General features: G+C 38.8%; 1 protein-coding gene across 2 annotated transcripts in view; it reads right to left on the reverse strand.

Annotated features, from left to right (window-relative positions):
• ALPK2 (alpha kinase 2) overlaps nucleotides 1–16,978 on the reverse strand; it is a 216,542-nt gene that overhangs the window by 17,126 nt on the left and 182,438 nt on the right. For both annotated transcript variants that reach the window (XM_053701164.1, XM_053701165.1), the window contains exons 9-10: nucleotides 16,304–16,521; nucleotides 3,644–3,692 (exon numbers count right to left, since the gene is read on the reverse strand). In XM_053701164.1, the coding sequence (XP_053557139.1) occupies nucleotides 3,644–3,692; nucleotides 16,304–16,521 (267 nt within the window). The remainder of the gene's footprint in view (nucleotides 1–3,643; nucleotides 3,693–16,303; nucleotides 16,522–16,978) is intronic.

Consider the following 16,978-nt stretch of genomic DNA (forward strand, 5'->3'; position numbering starts at 1 on the left):
AAGACCGCGGAGCTGAAGACCGGTGACCTTGGAACCGAAGACTGGTGAGCGCGGAGCCATGGAGCGTGGAGGATCCTCTTCGTACAATATCCGCCGTACACTGAATAGTGAATTCATGGTACGCGATTAAATTTGGTGTAATTAGTTTAAATATTTGATCATTTCTTTTTTATTTTGTGTAACTTAGTGTTTGTTTTTTTTGTAATTTAGTTAATTGTATTTAACTAATGTAATGTATTTAATTGTAGTGTAAGGTTAGGTGTTAGTGTAAGACAGGTTAGGTTTTATTTTACAGGTAAATTTGTATTTATTTTATCTAGATAGTTAGTAAATAGTTAATAACTGTTTAGTAACTAGTCTACCTATTTAAAATAAATACAAAGTTGCCTGTGAAATAAAAATAAAACCTAAGATAGCTACAATTTAACTATTAGTTATATTGTAGCTAGCTTAGGTTTTATTTTACAGGTAAGTATTTAGTTTTAAATAGGAATTATTTAGGTAGTAATTGTAATTTTTATTTAGATTTATTTTAATTATATTAAAGTTAGTGGGTGTTAGGGTTAGACTTAGGGTTAGGTTTAGGGGTTAATAACTTTAGTATAGTGGCGGCGATTTTGGGGGCAGCAGATTAGTGGTTAATAACAGTAATGTAGGTTGTGGCGATGTTAGGGACAGCAGATTAGGGGTTAATAATATTTAACTATTGTTTGTGATGCGGGAGTACGGTGGTTTAGGGTTAATATGTTTATTATAGTGGCGGCGATGTCCAGAGTGGCAGATTAGGGGTTAATAATTTTATTTTAGTGTTTGCGATGCGGGAGGTTTAGGGGTTAATAGGTAGTTTATGGGTGTTAGTGTACTTTTTAGCACTTTAGTTATGAGTTTTATGCTACAGCTCTGTAACATAAAATCCATAACTACTGACTTTCAGCTTACGGTACGGATCTTGATGGTATAGGCTGTACCGCTCACTTTTTGGCCGGACAGGCAAACTCGTAATACCGGCGCTATGGAAGTCCCATTAAAAAAGGACTTTTTGAAAGCTGCGGTAGTTACGTTGTGTTACGGCCAAAAAAAGTGTGCGGTACAGATATACCTGCAAGACTCGTAATACCAGCGGTAGTAAAAAGAGCCATAAAGCTGCTTTTTCACCATAACGCAAAACTCGTAATCTAGCTGAAAGATAGCAGCATCTTTATTTGTTGATAAAATAACTGCCCTAAGCAGTATTTTGGGGGTAAAGTTGGTGGGAGTGGAGTATTAGAAAAAGCCGTCACTGAAAAGTGCCTTTCATTGCTGTCTATATACATAAATATTTATGTGTTAATATGTGTATATACACATATTAACCCATACATAAATATGTATATATGCATACATATTTCAAAATGTTGCTGAGCTACTTACCCCCTTCACTGCGCTGAATTTCTGAACGAGTCTCCTATAGGAGCTTATGAAAGTGCACTCTCGTGACCTACACTCCCAAGAGAGGCAAAAAGCTAATTCTGTAACCTGGGTTTTTAAAATTCTGCAAACTGTGTCAACCAGCTATGTGATTTGCAGCATTTTCACGTTACAGAATTTGCTTTTTGGCCAAAGAAAGTCCATTTTTTTTTTCTTCGTTGCATGCAAAATGGGATTTAAGATGTATTACAGTTTGGCTTTAATGTCACTTTAACAGATGCTCCTAGTGTAAATAAAATCACTGATTTGTTTTCAGGCTGATGTTAGCATTTTCTCTTCCACCTACACAGCTGTGGAAGTTGCCCATATAAGCCAATGAACAATCTGTCCAGTTCTATACTTATTTAATTAGCTTTAAATGAACATAATTAGCTTAAATGATTGTTTTTTGCATATGCACAATAAATATTGCTTAATACCCATTTAATACTTTTTAATCTCTGCAAATATTTTATAAGAATAAAAATCAAATGAGAATTGAGGATATTATAAATTCCCATCTTCATGATATTTGGTAAAATATCACTGTTTGGGACCTGGTGGTTCTCTTGCCCAGCCTTCCCCAGCCAACCACTTCCAAATGTAAAAGTCAAAATGTAGGATGTGTTTTGCTTTGTTTAACTTTTTTTTGTTATTTTTTTTTGAATTGCTGTTCTTGAATGGGCCGAATATATTGGCCTACATTCACAGACACTTGTTAGGTTGCCTAGGGACTTCATTGTAGAAGTGAGATGTATGAAATTGAATTGAGCATTGCTTCCTCTATATGTACCAGCATTTCAGTAGAGGGTATTTCTCCACTAAATGAGAACTTTCTACAGCTAATCTCAGACATATGCTTTGGTCTCAATCAGGGATGTAACAAGATGTCACTGGCAGTAGAGGACCTACTCAACAGGGCCCTGGTGCAAAAAAATGTTGGGCCCCCAAAGGTAACTAAGCAATAGTAATAATATTTGTTCTACTCTGTATAATGATGTTAAGGGCAGATAGATGGACCTACAACCTTTACTAATAAAAGGCTCCCTGCATTAGTACACATTGGTCACTGGGCCCAAGGGCAAACGCTGTGGTTCCACCCCCCCCCAATTCAATAGTCCCCTTTCTGACTGTAGCAAGAGGAGCTGCTTCTCTGTGGTAATGAGTCATCCTTCTACCTTGATTATTTAGTCCAGATAATATGCACTTGCAGGCATTCCTGTCCAAATATGGTGGCAGGTTTTTCTGTTGAACAACACTGCCCTGCCGCCATACTTGTAAAGTGAAAATCATACACTTTACTTACACTAATTTTTAAGGGGACAGGATGAGACCTGATGCAGGTGGATCTAAAGCACCACTGAGCCCCCTGTATTGGGTTGCCATACTGGTGTTATAAAAAAACTATGTGATGGTTTGTAGAACGTAACGCTTTCAAACTCACAGAACATTTTCAAACCATTTCATTGAAAGGGCATCATAAAATCACACTTGCTAGTGAGAAAACGACTTACCAAATTATGTATTTCATAAGGGTCCTCTTTTAGAGGCAACATGGCAACCCTACCACTGTAGGAACTTTACTACTGATTGAAGGGCCCTAAGAGCCCCCTAGATGTGTGGACACAGTTTCAATAGAGACATCTGAGACTGATCTAGGTACTCCCCTGGTTTCTATAGCTGCAGGGCTTTTAACCATGCTGGATGTTGTGGCATTGTTATGGTTTTGTAGCTCTGCAGATCCCAATTCCTGCCTAATCACACTCCTAAAATGCCAACTTATCACCTAGCTCTACCTAACGCCACCCACTCCTGACAGCTCTACCCTGATGTGAAGTCACTCCACCCTCGGCCTCCCAAAGTAAGCCCCCTATGTCTCCAGCACAGCGCAGGTGGTCATTACAGAATGAGAGCTTTTGTGAATAATTGGCAGTCATTCATTTTAGATTCATATATAAAAAATGGCTTTAATGTCACTTTAATCAATAGTCAGTGTCCCTATTGGTTTTATGGCATTAGAATCCCAATCTCAATGATGAAAACACAGAGCAAAGGCCAGATAGGAAGGTTAAAACTCATTTTACTCTGCATTTGCAGTATGTCACATGCCATAATTAGACTCAGTACCTATGATAAGCCTTTGCTTTAAGGTCTGGAATAGAAACAAGCACTTAAGAGTCATTTTATTTTTACTTACCCTTTGGCTATTGTGGCTATGCCAACATCTGTCAACTTCATTCCAACTCCTACAAAAAACAATATATGTAGTCAGACTTTTAAGTGCAATGTTATACAGAGTGTGAAGACTACACGTGTATTTATTTTCTACACACTTTATTTAAAGGGACATGGAAGTAAACATTAAACGTTCATGGTTTAGAGAGAGCATGGAATTATAGGAGACTTATTTAAAGGGACACTGAACCTAAATTTTTTCCTTCGTGATTCAGATAGAGCATGCAATGTTAAGCAACTTTCTAATTTACTCCTATTATCAAATGTTCTTAATTCTCTTGGTATATTTATTTGAAAATCAAGAATGTAAGTTTAGATGCCGGTCCATTTTTGGTGAACAACCTGGGTTGTCCTCGCTGATTGGACAGCACCAATAAACAAGTTCTGTCCATGGTGCTGAACCAAAAATGTGCTGGCTCTTTAGCTTAGATGCCTTCGTTTTCAAATAAAGATAGCAAGAGAACGAAGAAAAATTGATAATAGGAGTACATTAGAAAGTTGCTTAAAATTGCATGCTCTATCTGAATCATGAAAGAAAAAAAATTGGGTTCAGTATCCCTTTAACAATATATTTAACCCCTTTCACATATGAATAACAAAAACAATTTGCACATCTATTAAACTGTTTTTTTCATGTAAAAATATTTTTAAGTTGTTTAAAGGGGCACTGAACCCAAATTTTTTCTTTCGTTATTCAGATAGAGCATGACATTTTAAGCAACTTTCTAATTTACTCTTATTGTCAAATTTTCTTCATTCTCTTGGTATCTTTATTTGAAATACAGGAATGTAAGTTTAGATGCCAGACCATTTTTAGTGAACAACCTGGGTTGTTCTTGCTGATTGGTGGATACATTCATCCACCAATAAAAAAGTGCTGTCCAGAGTTCTGAACAAAAAAAGCCTAGATGTCTTCTTTTTCAAATAAAGATAGCAAGAGAACAAAGAAAAATTGATACTAGGAGTAAATTAGAAAGTTGTTTAAAATTGCATGCTCTATCTGAATCACGAAAGAAAAAAAATTGGGTTCAGTGTCCCTTTAAATAACATTCCTTTAATTGCATGATATAATAATGTTCCCTTTAATTAAGACATTTCAGTAATCAATGTATTTTTCATACCTGACGTGAATTGTTTAGCTGCATATTAAGACACCCATGGCATCTTAGATCCAAGAATAAAGATAGAGTGATGATTAGCCTAGTTGGCAGCTGGTCTAAAGACGTCCTAATCTAACTTATTAAATGAATGACTGTAATTAAAGTTAATAGCAGACAGATGGTGGAACACTCATACACTGGCTGGTGCCAGGGAGTTCCACAACTGTAGCAAGGAGCAATATCTCCATTCCTGGAGTTGTATTTAAGACTTATTCATTTGTACTGTATTTAAAGGGACAGTCAAGTCCAAAAAATACTTTTATGATTCAGATAGGGCATGTCCTTTTAAACAACTTTCCAATTTACTTTTATCACCAATTTTGCTTTGTTCCCTTGGTATTCTTAGTTGAAAGCTAAACCTAGAAGGTTCATATACTAATTTATTTGACTTTGAAGGCCTCCTCTAATCTAAATGCATTTTGACAGTTTTTCACCACTGGAGGGCATTAGTTTATGTGTTTCATATAGCTAACATTGAGCTCATACACGTGAATTTACCGAGGAGTGATCACTGATTTGCTAAAATGCAAGTCGTTCAAAAGAACTGAAAAAAGATGGCAGTCTGCAGAGGCTTAGATACAAGGTAATTACAAAGGTAAAACGTGTATTATTATAACTGTGTTGGTTATGCAAAACTGGGGAATGAATAATAAAGGGATTATCTATCTTTTAAAACAACAATTATGGTGTTGACTGTCCCTTTAATGAATGTGCTTAGACTTTTAAAAGTGAGAACGGGAATCTTTCACTGGTCAGGTAATGGGCTCAGACAGCGCTATGGGGTTAGAACACTTAGAAATAACAACATAGTGAATCTAAAGAACAGCTGAACATAATGTTGGTGAGATTGTGCTCATAGGTAAGGGACAGTTTAAAAATACACATTTAAATGAATCAAGCTTCCAGTGTAATAAAGGGACAGTCTATGCCAGAGTGTTTAAAAAGATAGATAATCCATTCATTACCCATTCTCAAGCTTTGCATATCCAAAACTGTTATATTAATATACTTTTTACCTCTGTGATTACCTTTTATCTAAGCCTCTGCAGACTGCCCCCTATCTCAGAGCTTTTAACAAACCTGCCTTTCAGCCAACTGGTTCTGACTAATAGACATACATGAGCTAGCACTGTCTATCTGTGAACAACTGTCAACATTCACTGAGATAAGAGGCAGCCTTCAAGGGCATAGAAATTGGCAACAAATAATGCCAAGAGAACAAAGCAAATTTGATGGTAAAAGTAAATAAAGTTGCTTAGAATTACATGCCCTATCTGATGCGATCGGGTTTATTGACACCCCCTGCTAGCATCTGCAGGGGCGACATTGTCTCTCTCTGCATCGGTAACTCTGCAACTCTATTTCTACACTGCACGACTTGTGGGGCATGCAGAAATATTGCAATCTCACTATTGTTTTTGAGATTGCAGCAGAGAGAGACCCAGGACAGCAGCATCATACAGGGTACAACTCTAAGGGCTTAAGATCAGTGCCATACAGGGTACGGCACTGGTCGTTAAGCAGTTAAGGCGCATTATTGAAATATTACATATAAAATATTAAAAAGAAATAATAACTATTAAAAATGATTAAACATACTGTAAAATATTCTAAATAATCCATAGAATATATCTATATATTTTACCTGGTAATGAGTTTTATTTAACCAATGCAATGAGCTTTATGACAGCAGCTCCAGAGCAGCAATGCATCACTGGGTCATAGCTAAACACATCTGGTGAGCCAATGACACCAGGCATATGCCATCAATCAGCAGCTAGCACCCAGTAGTGCATTGCTGCTTCTAACTCTACCTAGGCATGCTTTTAAACAAAAGATACCAAGAGAATGAAGTCAGTTTGATAAAAGAAGTAAATTAAAAAGTCTATTTAACTACTTTGTGCCGTCACAATAGTCCTTCATTCTGATGTAAACACGCAGTAAAAATGAAATCACACCATTGTTGATGTGATCACGTAATTTCAAGGCCAGGATCGTATCATGGGGACTGCCTATGCTGCTAGGCACGCCCCCCAGGCCGATTTTTGACTACATCAAAGGGGGAAGCTGCAGGACGCCATATAAGGTAGGACGTTCTATGCCATCCTAACGGCGTTAAAGATCAGTGATGTAAGGATGGCATAGAACGTCCTAACAGCATGAAGGGGTTACTTGAAATATATCTACTGTTTCAACACAGAATAAACACAAACAGCTTACATTCAAGTCCTTATCCAAGTAACCATCATTTAAAATAATGTTTTCAAGTTTAAAAAGAAATCAAACTCATTTCCTCATATGCGCGGCATCCGGCTTCCCCTGCGCATACGTGTGTATGTGCGTGTATATAAATATTTATATATACACACACATGTATTGCAAGAGGATAGTGATGACAACAGCAGCATAATATAATATAATGTATTAAATGCTCTAATGAATTTGGGAGAAATATTGCCAGTAGTTTATAGAATGTACAGGGAGTGCAGAATTATTAGGCAAATGAGTATTTTGTCCACATCATCCTCTTTATGCATGTTGTCTTACTCCAAGCTGTATAGGCTCGAAAGCCTACTACCAATTAAGCATATTAGGTGATGTGCATCTCTGTAATGAGAAGGGGTGTGGTCTAATGACATCAACACCCTATATCAGGTGTGCATAATTATTAGGCAACTTCCTTTCCTTTGGCAAAATGGGTCAAAAGAAGGACTTGACAGGCTCAGAAAAGTCAAAAATAGTGAGATATCTTGCAGAGGGATGCAGCACTCTTAAAATTGCAAAGCTTCTGAAGCGTGATCATCGAACAATCAAGCGTTTCATTCAAAATAGTCAACAGGGTCGCAAGAAGCGTGTGGAAAAACCAAGGCGCAAAATAACTGCCCATGAACTGAGAAAAGTCAAGCGTGCAGCTGCCAAGATGCCACTTGCCACCAGTTTGGCCATATTTCAGAGCTGCAACATCACTGGAGTGCCCAAAAGCACAAGGTGTGCAATACTCAGAGACATGGCCAAGGTAAGAAAGGCTGAAAGACGACCACCACTGAACAAGACACACAAGCTGAAACGTCAAGACTGGGCCAAGAAATATCTCAAGACTGATTTTTCTAAGGTTTTATGGACTGATGAAATGAGAGTGAGTCTTGATGGGCCAGATGGATGGGCCCGTGGCTGGATTGGTAAAGGGCAGAGAGCTCCAGTCCGACTCAGACGCCAGCAAGGTGGAGGTGGAGTACTGGTTTGGGCTGGTATCATCAAAGATGAGCTTGTGGGGCCTTTTCAGGTTGAGGATGGAGTCAAGCTCAACTCCCAGTCCTACTGCCAGTTTCTGGAAGACACCTTCTTCAAGCAGTGGTACAGGAAGAAGTCTGCATCCTTCAAGAAAAACATGATTTTCATGCAGGACAATGCTCCATCACACGCGTCCAAGTACTCCACAGCGTGGCTGGCAAGAAAGGGTATAAAAGAAGAAAATCTAATGACATGGCCTCCTTGTTCACCTGATCTGAACCCCATTGAGAACCTGTGGTCCATCATCAAATGTGAGATTTACAAGGAGGGAAAACAGTACACCTCTCTGAACAGTGTCTGGGAGGCTGTGGTTGCTGCTGCACGCAATGTTGATGGTGAACAGATCAAAACACTGACAGAATCCATGGATGGCAGGCTTTTGAGTGTCCTTGCAAAGAAAGGTGGCTATATTGGTCACTGATTTGTTTTTGCTTTGTTTTTGAATGTCAAAAATGTATATTTGTGAATGTTGAGATGTTATATTGGTTTCACTGGTAAAAATAAATAATTGAAATGGGTATATATTTGTTTTTTGTTAAGTTGCCTAATAATTATGCACAGTAATAGTCACCTGCACAGACAGATATCCCCTTAAAATAGCTAAAACTAAAAACAAACTAAAAACTACTTCCAAAAATATTCAGCTTTGATATTAATGAGTTTTTTGGGTTCATTGAGAACATGGTTGTTGTTCAATAATAAAATTAATCCTCAAAAATACAACTTGCCTAATAATTCTGCACTCCCTGTATAAATAGTAAAACCAGAGAAACTAATCATTTTGCAGTGGTCTTTAGAGAATTATTTCTGACTCAATACGAGCACCCTATGGGGTAGATTTAACAAGCAGCGGATGCTGCTATCTACCCCTGTACTTTCCGGCTTGCAGAAAAAATTTACGTTAAGAAGCAGCGGTCTTAAGACCACTGCTCCTTAACTCGTCCACTACCTCTGAGGCGGCGGACAGCAATCAGCCTGATCGGATACGATCAGGTTAATTGACACCCCCTGCTAGCATCCGATTGGCCGAGAATGTGCAGGGGGCGGCATTGCACAAGCATTTCACGAGAAATGCTTGTGCAATGCTAAATGCAGTTAGAGTATACAGTCGGCATTTATCGATGTCCGCCTGCACTATGATAAATCAGCCCCTATGTGTAGATGCAGCATCTCAGTGTAGGTGCACAGAGCAATTGTACTGTTAAAATGCTTCTGTTCAGAACTGATATACACTAATGTCCATTTCAGTTTAAACAACCATGTGCCTTTCTGCTTAAAAAAGTAGTCTTGCTTTAAGCACTGCATATTTGTATATGAGCTAGAAATCCTGTAATCACTGTTTATCATAGAAACAATGCTGACTTCAGACAGATATCCCCTAGGTCAAGCCATCAGCGCTGGTTTTGCACCTGTTTTTTTTATCATGTTGCTGATATCTCACGCCATTCTCCTCCTTCCTATTCTATCGCTCTCAGAACATGTCCTTATATAAACTTTATCCAGATCACAAGTCCCTTTCTATTCTCTCACTGATTTCCTAACTTTTTCTTCCCTACACATAAATCCTGTTCACAAATTAGTAATATGGGTTGTCTGCCACCTCCCTAGACATGAAAAAAATATGTCTAAATTACTTTTCAGCTTGATATACTTTAAAAAAATAAACATCACTGCTTCTAATTTGAAGTGGCATTTTGCATTATTTTTTCAGACTTATTGGTGCATTTTATTTCATTATGCTTGTTGTTCAACACTGTATAATATTCACATATAGTAAGTTTATTTCCTAATCATTTATGAGGCAGAATTTTTTGCATTGGCAGTAACATATCACTGCTTGTTTGTGCTTAAAGGTACATTCAAGTCACTATGGATTTATACCTTTACTGCTGTATACCTCAGTACTGTACTATAGGTTTATACCGTTACTGCAGTATACAGAGACCTCTTGCTTCTGTGACTTAGGTTTTCTTCCAAATGCTGCAAATCATATAGCTGGTTTAGGCAATGTGAAGCAAACCTTTAAGGCAATTTGGAAGAGTTATTAAGTTTGAAGTTTAATGTCCTTTTAATAGGTTAAGATATTATATGTGACTATAGTATAGCAATAGGAATATCACTCACGGGCCATTCAGCTCTGCCCAACTCTTACCCCACTGCTGTTCACCCCTGTCAAGTTCTGCCCCAACATAACATACCCCAGTTTGCCATGACTCCACCCCTAAATCCTCCTGACTAAGTCACTGGCTTCTATAATATCCCACATCCCGCCACCCTTAATTATGTCGCTGGCCTTTTTTTGGGACTCAATTGTTTTATAGTGCGGTCTTGCCACCAACGTTGAGACTGCTCTATTCCACAAAGCCTTCTGGAGGGAGGGCATTAATAGCGTGTTCTTGCTAGACTTGTGCTATTATGTCCTGAAAAAACCCTTAACGACCAGTGACATACAGGGTACATTGTGGTCATTAAGGGGTTAACAGCCTACATCTCTCTTCATTAAAACCCTCCTGGTGGCCTATCTATCAAGCTCTGGATGGAGCTTGAGGGTCCGTGTTTCTCCTGCAGGCTCGCCAGAAACAGCAGTTATGAAGCAGCGGTCTAAAGACCGCTACTCCATAACCCTGTCCCTCTGCTCTGAGCAGGCAGACACACATCGCCGAAAATCAACCCGATCAAGTACGATCAGGTTGATTGACACCTCCCTGCTGTCAGCGAAGCTGCAGGGGGCGGCGTTGCACCAGCAGCTCACAAGAGCTGCTGGCTCAATGCTGAATACGGAGAGCGTATTGCTCTCTGCATTCAGCGAGGTCTGGCGGACCTGATCCGCACTGTTGGATCAGGTACGCCAGACCTTTGATAAATATCCCCCCTGGTATCCAGTGGGGTACATAATCACATGTTCAATTTTCACCTTCATCCAGGGGGACAAACTGACTAATTTGAGAAATCACTTGTTCCATTAGCACAAAAGAAAAAGGATGAAGGGAGATAGGGGCTGTGTTAGAGCCCACTCAGGAAAACAGCAGTTTAAGTGCTGATGCAAGTGTTCACAATGGTTACTCTAATCCCCTGCATCTTACAGAGTCTCAGGACCCCCCATTTTAAAAGGAATGTTTCAAAAGGCCCATGTTTCAAATGAGGGGCCTTGTAGGTGGTTGGGAGGAATGAGCCCCTTAACAGTCACCCACCATTAGCAAAGAGGATGTGCTTCTGGGCATTGTGTAAAGCCAGCGAATAAGCAAAGCCATCAAGTGAACCCCTCATGTACAGGAGAGTAATACTTTGTTGTCTTTTGATATGGGGAAATAGTTGGGTCCTTCCCATTCTAGGTTTCTATGGGTTTAAAATGCATAAACAAGAGGCTTGCAATGTGCTTTTCTTATTTATTTTGCATGCTTCTCCTGTAATTTAATTGTTTTTCAATCATGATGCTGGGATGCACCCTTCAGAGCCAAGTACCATTACCCTGCAACATTCTACACAGTGGAGAGCTTGATTAGTGCAGGAACTTATTTATATAGATGTGCAGCGATGTGCAGCGGACATGATACGCTACTTCTTATCATGTCCGCTCGCACATTGTTAAATATGCCCCAAAACCTCTACCTATGTGTAATTTTCAACAAATGATACCAAGAGAAAAGTTGGCTAAAATTGCAATCATGAAAAAAATATTTCATGTTCCTTTAATTGTCTGTAGAAAAGGAGACAAAGGAAACAAACTAAAACAGTTTTTGTAATGGTATATTCCTGGACTGCAATGCACATTTTCCTAAAAATATAACGCCTAGATTTAGAGTTTTGTCGGTAACGACCCGCGTAGCTAACGCTGGCTTTTTTCCCCCCGCACCTTTTAAATACCGCTGGTATTTAGAGTTCACAGAATGGCTGTGTTTTCAGTGCGTTAGGCTCCAAAAAGGGAGCGTAGAGCATAATTTACCGCCACTGCAACTCTCAATACCAGCGGTGCTTACGGACGCAGCCAGCTTCAAAAACGTGCTCATGCACGATTCCCCCATAGGAAATAATGGGGCAGTTTGAGCTGAAAAAAAAACACCTGCAAAAAAGCAGCGTTCAGCTCCTAACGCAGCCCCATTGTTTCCTATGGGAAAACACTTTCTAAGTCTGCACCTAACACCCTAACATGTACCCCAAGTCTAAACACCCCTAACCTTACACTTATTAACCCCTAATCTGCCGCCCCCGCTATCGCTGACCCCTGCATATTATTTTTAACCCCTAATCTGCCGCTCCGTACACCGCCCCAACCTACGTTATCCCTATGTACCCCTAATCTGCTGCCCCTAACACCGCCGACCCCTATATTATATTTATTAACCCCTAATCTGCCTCCCACAACGTCGCCGCCAGCTACCTACAATAATTAACCCCTAATCTGCCGACCGGACCTCACCGCTACTATAATAAATGTTTTAACCCCTAATCCGCCTCACTAACCCTATAATAAATAGTATTAACCCCTAATCTGCCCTAACATCGCTGACACCTAACTTCAACTATTAACCCCTAATCTGCCGACCGGACCTCGCCGCTACTCTAATAAATTTATTAACCCCTAAAGCTAAGTCTAACCCTAACCCTAACACCCCCCTAAGTTAAATATAATTTAAATCTAACGAAATAAATTAACTCTTATTAAATAAATTATTCCTATTTAAAGCTAAATACTTACCTGTAAAATAAACCCTAATATAGCTACAATATAAATTATAATTATATTGTAGCTATTTTAGGATTTATATTTATTTTACAGGCAACTTTGTATTTATTTTAACCAGGTACAATAGCTATTAAATAGTTAATAACTATTTAATAGCTACCTAGTTAAAATAATTACAAAATTACCTGTAAAATAAATCCTAACCTAAGTTACAATTAAACCTAACACTACACTATCAATAAATTAATAAAATAAAATACCTACAATTATCTACAATTAAACCTAACACTACACTATCAATAAATTAATTACATAAAATACCTACAAATAAATGCAAATAAATAAACTAACTAAAGTACAAAAAATAAAAAAAGCTAAGTTACAAAAAATAAAAAAATTAATTACAAACATAATAAAAATATTACAACAATTTTAAGCTAATTACACCTACTCTAAGCCCCCTAATAAAATAACAAAGCCCCCCAAAATAAAAAAATGCCCTACCCTATTCTAAAATTAAAATAGAAAAGCTCTTTTACCTTACCAGCCCTTAAAAGGGCCTTTTTGCGGGGCATGCCCCAAAGAATTCAGCTCTTTTGCCTGTAAAAAAAAACATACAATACCCCCCCCCAACACTACAACCCACCACCCACATACCCCTAATCTAACCCAAACCCCCCTTAAATAAACCTAACACTAAGCCCCTGAAGATCTTCCTACCTTGTCTTCACCATGCCAGGTATCACCGATCGCTCCAGGCTCCGAAGTCTTCATCCAAGCCCAAGCGGGGGCTGGAGATCCATCATCCGGCTGAAGTCTTCTATCAAGCGGCGGCTGAAGAGGTCCAGAAGAGGCTCCAAAGTCTTCATCCTATCCGCGCAGAAGAGGAGATCCGGACCGGCAACCATCTTCTTCCAAGCGGCATCTTCTATCATCCGATGACAAGCGGCTCCATCTTGAAGACCTCCGGCGCGGATCCATCCTCTTCTTCCGACGTCCTAAATCCGAATGAAGGTTCCTTTAAATGACGTCATCCAAGATGGCGTCCCTCGAATTCCGATTGGCTGATAGGATTCTATCAGCCAATCGGAATTAAGGTAGGAAAATTCTGATTGGCTGATGGAATCAGCCAATCAGATTCACGTTCAATCCGATTGGCTGATCCGATCAGCCAGTCATATTGAGCTCGCATTCTATTGGCTGATCGGAACAGCCAATCGGAATTGAACTTGAATCTGATTGGCTGATTCCATCAGCCAATCAGAATTTTCCTACCTTAATTCCGATTGGCTGATAGAATCCTATCAGCCAATCGGAATTCGAGGGACGCCATCTTGGATGACGTCCCTTAAAGGAACCTTCATTCGTCGTCTAGTCGTCGGAAGAAGAGGATGGATCCGCGCCGGAGGTCTTCAAGATGGAGCCGCTCGTCATCGGATGGAAGAACATAGAAGATGCGGCTTGGATGAAGATGTTTGCCGGTCCGGATCGACTCTTCTGCCCGGATAGGATGAAGACTTCTGCCCGAAGATGGAATTCTTTAGCCGCCGCTTGGATCAAGACTTCAGCCGGAGGATGGACATCACTCTTCAGCCCCCGCTTGGGCTTGGATAAAGACTTCGGAGGCTCTTCTGGACCGATCGGGACCCGGTGTGGTGAAGACAAGGTAGGGAGATCTTCAGGGGCTTAGTGTTAGGTTTATTTAAGGGGGTTTGGGTTAGATTAGGGGTATGTGGGTGGTGGGTTGTAATGTTGGGGGGGTATTGTATGTTTTTTTTTACAGGCAAAAGAGCTGAATTCTTTGGGGGATGCCCCACAAAGGGCCCTTTTAAGGGCTGGTAAGGTAAAAGAGCTTTTCTATTTTAATTTTAGAATAGGGTAGGGCATTTTTTTATTTTGGGGGGCTTTGTTATTTTATTAGGGGGCTTAGAGTAGGTGTAATTAGTTTAAAATTGTAATATTTTTCTAATGTTTGTAAATATTTTTTTCTTTTTTGTAACTTAGTTCTTTTTTATTTTTTGTACTTTAGTTAGTTTATTTAATTGTATTTATTTGTAGGTATTGTATTTAATTAATTTATTGATAGTGTAGTGTTAGGTTTAATTGTAGATCATTGTAGATATTTTATTTAATTTATTTATTGATAGTGTAGTGTTAGGTTTAATTGTAACTTAGGTTAGGATTTATTTTACAGGTAATTTTGTAATTATTTTAACTAGGTAGCTATTAAATAGTTATTAACTATTTAATAGCTATTGTACCTGGTTAAAATAATTACAAAGTTGCCTGTAAAATAAAAATTAATCCTAAAATAGCTACAATATAATTATAATTTATATTGTAGCTATATTAGGGTTTATTTTACAGGTAAGTATTTAGCTTTAAATAGGAATAATTTATTTAATAAGAGTTAATTTATTTTGTTAGATTTAAATTATATTTAACTTAGGGGAGTGTTAGTGTTAGGGTTAGACTTAGCTTTAGGGGTTAAAAAATTTATTAGAGTAGCGGTGTGGTCCGGTCGGCAGATTAGGGGTTAATACTTGAAGTTAGGTGTCGGCGATGTTAGGGAGGGCAGATTAGGGGTTAATACTATTTATTATAGGGTTAGTGAGGCGGGAGTGAGGCGGATTAGGGGTTAATAACTTTATTATAGTAGCGGTGAGGTCCGGTCGGCAGATTAGGGGTTAATAATTGTAGGTAGGTGGAGGCGACATTGGGGGCGGCAGTTTAGGGGTTAATAAATATTATGTAGGGGTCGACTGTGTTAGGGGCAGCAGATTAGGGGTACATAGGGATAACGTAGCTGGCGGCGGTGTGCGGTCGGCAGATTAGGGGTTAAAAAATTTTAATAGAGTGGCGGCGATGTGGGGGGGCCTCGGTTTAGGGGTACATAGGTAGTTTATGGGTGTTAGTGTACGTTAGAGCACAGTAGTAAAGAGCTTTATAAACCGTAGTTAGCCCAAAAAGCTCTTAACTACTGACTTTTTTCTGCGGCTGGAGTTTTGTCGTTAGGTTTCTAACGCTCACTTCAGCCAAGACTCTAAATACCGGCGTTAGAAAGATCCCATTGAAAAGATAGGATACGCAAATGGCGTAGGGGGATCTGCGGTATTGAAAAATCGCGGATGCAAAGTGAGCGTTAGACCCTTTCCTGACTGACTCTAAATACCAGCGGGCGGCCAAAACCAGCGTTAGGAGCCTCTAACGCTGGTTTTGACGGCTAACGCCAAACTCTAAATCTAGCCGTAAGTGAATTAAATGGTTTTAAAATATTTATTAGGTATGCAGATATTTTGCAACATACTGCTTAGTTACTAATATACATTATGCACATATAAAAGAATTAAGTGCAAAATACACAAAATAATATACTGAGCCAATGATCCTTATTATATTTCCTTCAGTTACACAAATAATCATGGCAGGTATTTCTTTCTCAAGCACAAAGCATTACATTACAATTTAGCATGCAGTATATTATTACCTTGCATATCTGTGACAAGTAAATTTCCATTGGTCTTCTCATATACCCAGTGCTGGAATGTGCAGCATTTTTGTCCAGCTTCAGAATCTCGTCTTAAAAAGTTGATTTCCTTTCCATCCCTAACGGAATACTTCACAAAGTCTCCTAAGAGTTCCTCTTCTACTGTTGCATATGGGATATTGTTTGCAGGGCGGTGGATAAGAAAAATTGGAATAATTCTGAAAAAGTAAGAAAACATACAAATTAACATATAACTAAGCAATCTATAAATATGAGAAATATAGTGTTTACCTAATAAAAAAGGGATATATGATGGTATATTACAATGAAATGCTTCCTCTATCTATATGTGGCTATCTAAAAAAGATTATGAATAACTAATTTAAAGGGACTTGATATCTTCCTTTATTACATAGAGTTCTTCTTTTGATATTTTCCTGTCAGCTATTTACAGTTACGCTGCTTCACTTCCAAGTGATTTAGCATACGGGTATTATGTCCCTTTAAAATGAGCCCCACATTATTAAAGGGACAATAAACACTAGCATACAATTGAGGATATGCCCCGCCTTTCTCCAGTCATGGCTGACTCCAGGTTGAAATGTAGCATAAAACTGCATTCCAGTGTTTACCTTTGTTTGCACATGTGCTGCGACTTTTCTTCAGACCCATAAT

Source organism: Bombina bombina, chromosome 2, assembly GCF_027579735.1.
Source record: "Bombina bombina isolate aBomBom1 chromosome 2, aBomBom1.pri, whole genome shotgun sequence".
Taxonomy (NCBI): Eukaryota; Metazoa; Chordata; class Amphibia; order Anura; family Bombinatoridae; genus Bombina; species Bombina bombina.